Source organism: Olea europaea, unplaced genomic scaffold (genome assembly GCF_002742605.1).
Source record: "Olea europaea var. sylvestris unplaced genomic scaffold, O_europaea_v1 scaffold716, whole genome shotgun sequence".
In the NCBI taxonomy this organism is placed as follows: Eukaryota; Viridiplantae; Streptophyta; class Magnoliopsida; order Lamiales; family Oleaceae; genus Olea; species Olea europaea.
This window is the reverse complement of record NW_019265559.1, coordinates 76,581-78,855: the sequence shown is the minus strand read 5'-3', so window position 1 is coordinate 78,855 and position 2,275 is coordinate 76,581. Positions and strand designations below refer to the sequence as shown.

Sequence of the window (2,275 nt, the reverse complement as noted above, 5' to 3'; positions counted from 1 at the left end):
GGGGGTTGAACCTCATTGTGGCCTTTAGCAGCGGCAAAGTGAAGAGGAGAGTTCAATCCACCAAAAGTTGAGTACTTTGCAAGGCATGGATTACAATCCAATAGCATCTTAGCCTCTACATAATCTCCATCTCTTGCTGCCGATACCAACCTTTCCCCTGATGCTGAGCACCCAAAAGAATTCCCCATTTTTGTTCTGTTATTTTCTCCAGAAAACTCTGCCTCTCTGTTAATCTTTGATATATAGGCTCTATGTATGCACTTGTCGATGTTAAGACCGTGAGTTGGGAAGTTACAAAAATTAGGTAAACTGTCGTTAAGCAGATTTTCAGCAGGACGAAAAAAAAAATGTGATGATCCGCTGTGAGAAATCAGAAACTATCTTGGAATATATATGAAGTTTTGTCCAATTTTCTATTTCCGAATTTTTTTTTATTTTTATTTTTTGAGATTATCAATTTTTGTTAAATTATCAAGAAACACTGAAATATGTTAAATTATCAAGAAACGAACTTTCTATAGCCAAAAGTATAAAAGATAAGTATTTCATGGTTGTATACTTAGGAGGGCTCGAAGCCTATGCAATAAACTTAAAAGTAAATTTAAAACTTTTATTTGACAAAGTGAATTGAAATTTGGTGTACAAGATTTTATTTTTATTTTTTTATATATATACGGGAAAAGAAAATCTGACTCATAGACCAAAATATTGAGGAAAAAAAAACTAATAAGTCTCTGAAAATTAATTTTGAAAATATTTATTCGAGATTTTGCTCGTGTAATGTTGTTGAAAATTAAAAGAAGTGGTGGTTTGAGAGAGCAAAGGGAGAAGAAAGAGGATGCCAATGTCAATTCTCTTCTATGTCTTTTTTTTTTTTCAAATTATTTATAAATTATTATCCAAATTTTATTAAAATTGCTTCAACTCAAGTGATGTTTTGCATAATTGCATTTGTCTTTATTCGGTTCCTACTTTTTTAAAAAGGTGTTGAAATTTTAGTACTTAAGCAACTTGGATGTTTTGATCTGTTTTTTTTTCACTTTTTAATAAAAAGTAATTAACGAAAAATTAGGAGAAAATTGAAACCTGAGTGGGACCTCAGATTTGTGACAAGACACTGGCGAAAGATGAGCTCTTCTTTAACTTTTATGCCTTGAAATCAGGCACAAGAGTTGCCCTTTTTCAGGCTTAATGCCCGACTCTTCTTCAGTTTCGGATAACGAAACGAGTCCCAATGCACTTAAAAAGAAAAATCAATTATAAAGATTGAACCCCAACTTTAAGGGTCCCTCACTGTCCCTATCCTGAAGTATCGTGAAGGAGGTAAATCGTAGGTTATGCTTTCAAGGGTACAGGATGGAAGGCTGTTTGTATACTTACACTTACCCAAGAACCAAATCCATATTTTAGGATTTGAACTCTTAACGCGGCATGTTCAAGCAAAGTTGGATTTCTCCACCTTTATCTATGACTATGAGTGAGAGCCTATTTGGGAGTAATTTTGAAAATTAATTTTTTGACCGTTAGGAGAAAAGTGAGGTCTACTTGTGAGAGAAGAAATCAAATATGACGGCTAAAATAGTAAAATAATGATCAAAAAATCAATTTTTTGAGAGAAAAAATCGTCCAAAACAGGCCCTGAATGATAAAATTGTGAGTTGTTGGGACAATTTTTGCCCCTCTTTGAACCCATTTGTGAAAAAATATATATATTTTTTTAAAATGTGACTAAAATATTTAATAAAAAATGAATTTACATGTAAAATTACTTTTATGAGAGAATGGCTAGTTAGAAATGAATTTTAAAAAATGAGTTTTTGAAAAAATGGAGTCCAAATAAGGGCTTATCTTTAGAATATCGTGAAATCTATGGAGTCGAACAAATTTCATAAAATACAATTAAGTACTTTTTATTAATTTATTCGTCTAAAATTTACTTGTGATTTCTAGATTTGATGGATAAATTGTCATCTATTGAATGTCAGTATTAAATTATTATTAAACAAAGAGGTTGCAAGTTAAAAATTTAAATTGACATAGTTTACCTAATTAAAAGTGACTTTTCAAATCTCAATGAAGGTATAATTAATAATAAATCAACGATTATGCGAATTACTTAAATAGTCTCAACTAGCTTCTCTTACATAAAAAAAATAAATAAATTATCGAGCCGATGGTTATTCACAAATTTTTGGATAAATTATTCTCTTCTTTAATATATTCAGGGTCGTATGGAAGAACTTCTATTTTTTACTTTTGTCTCCTTAGAAGAGAT

General features: G+C 30.7%; 1 protein-coding gene across 1 annotated transcript in view; it reads right to left on the bottom strand.

Moving 5' to 3' along the window:
* The window catches only part of LOC111390786 (E3 ubiquitin-protein ligase XBAT33-like), a 6,504-nt gene extending 6,118 nt beyond the window's left edge, over positions 1-386 (bottom strand). Inside the window, exon 1 of the mRNA XM_023015893.1 lies at positions 12-386. Within this exon, the coding sequence (XP_022871661.1) occupies positions 12-188 (177 nt within the window). The 5' untranslated portion in view covers positions 189-386. The remainder of the gene's footprint in view (positions 1-11) is intronic.
* Positions 387-2,275: the final 1,889 nt, after the last annotated feature.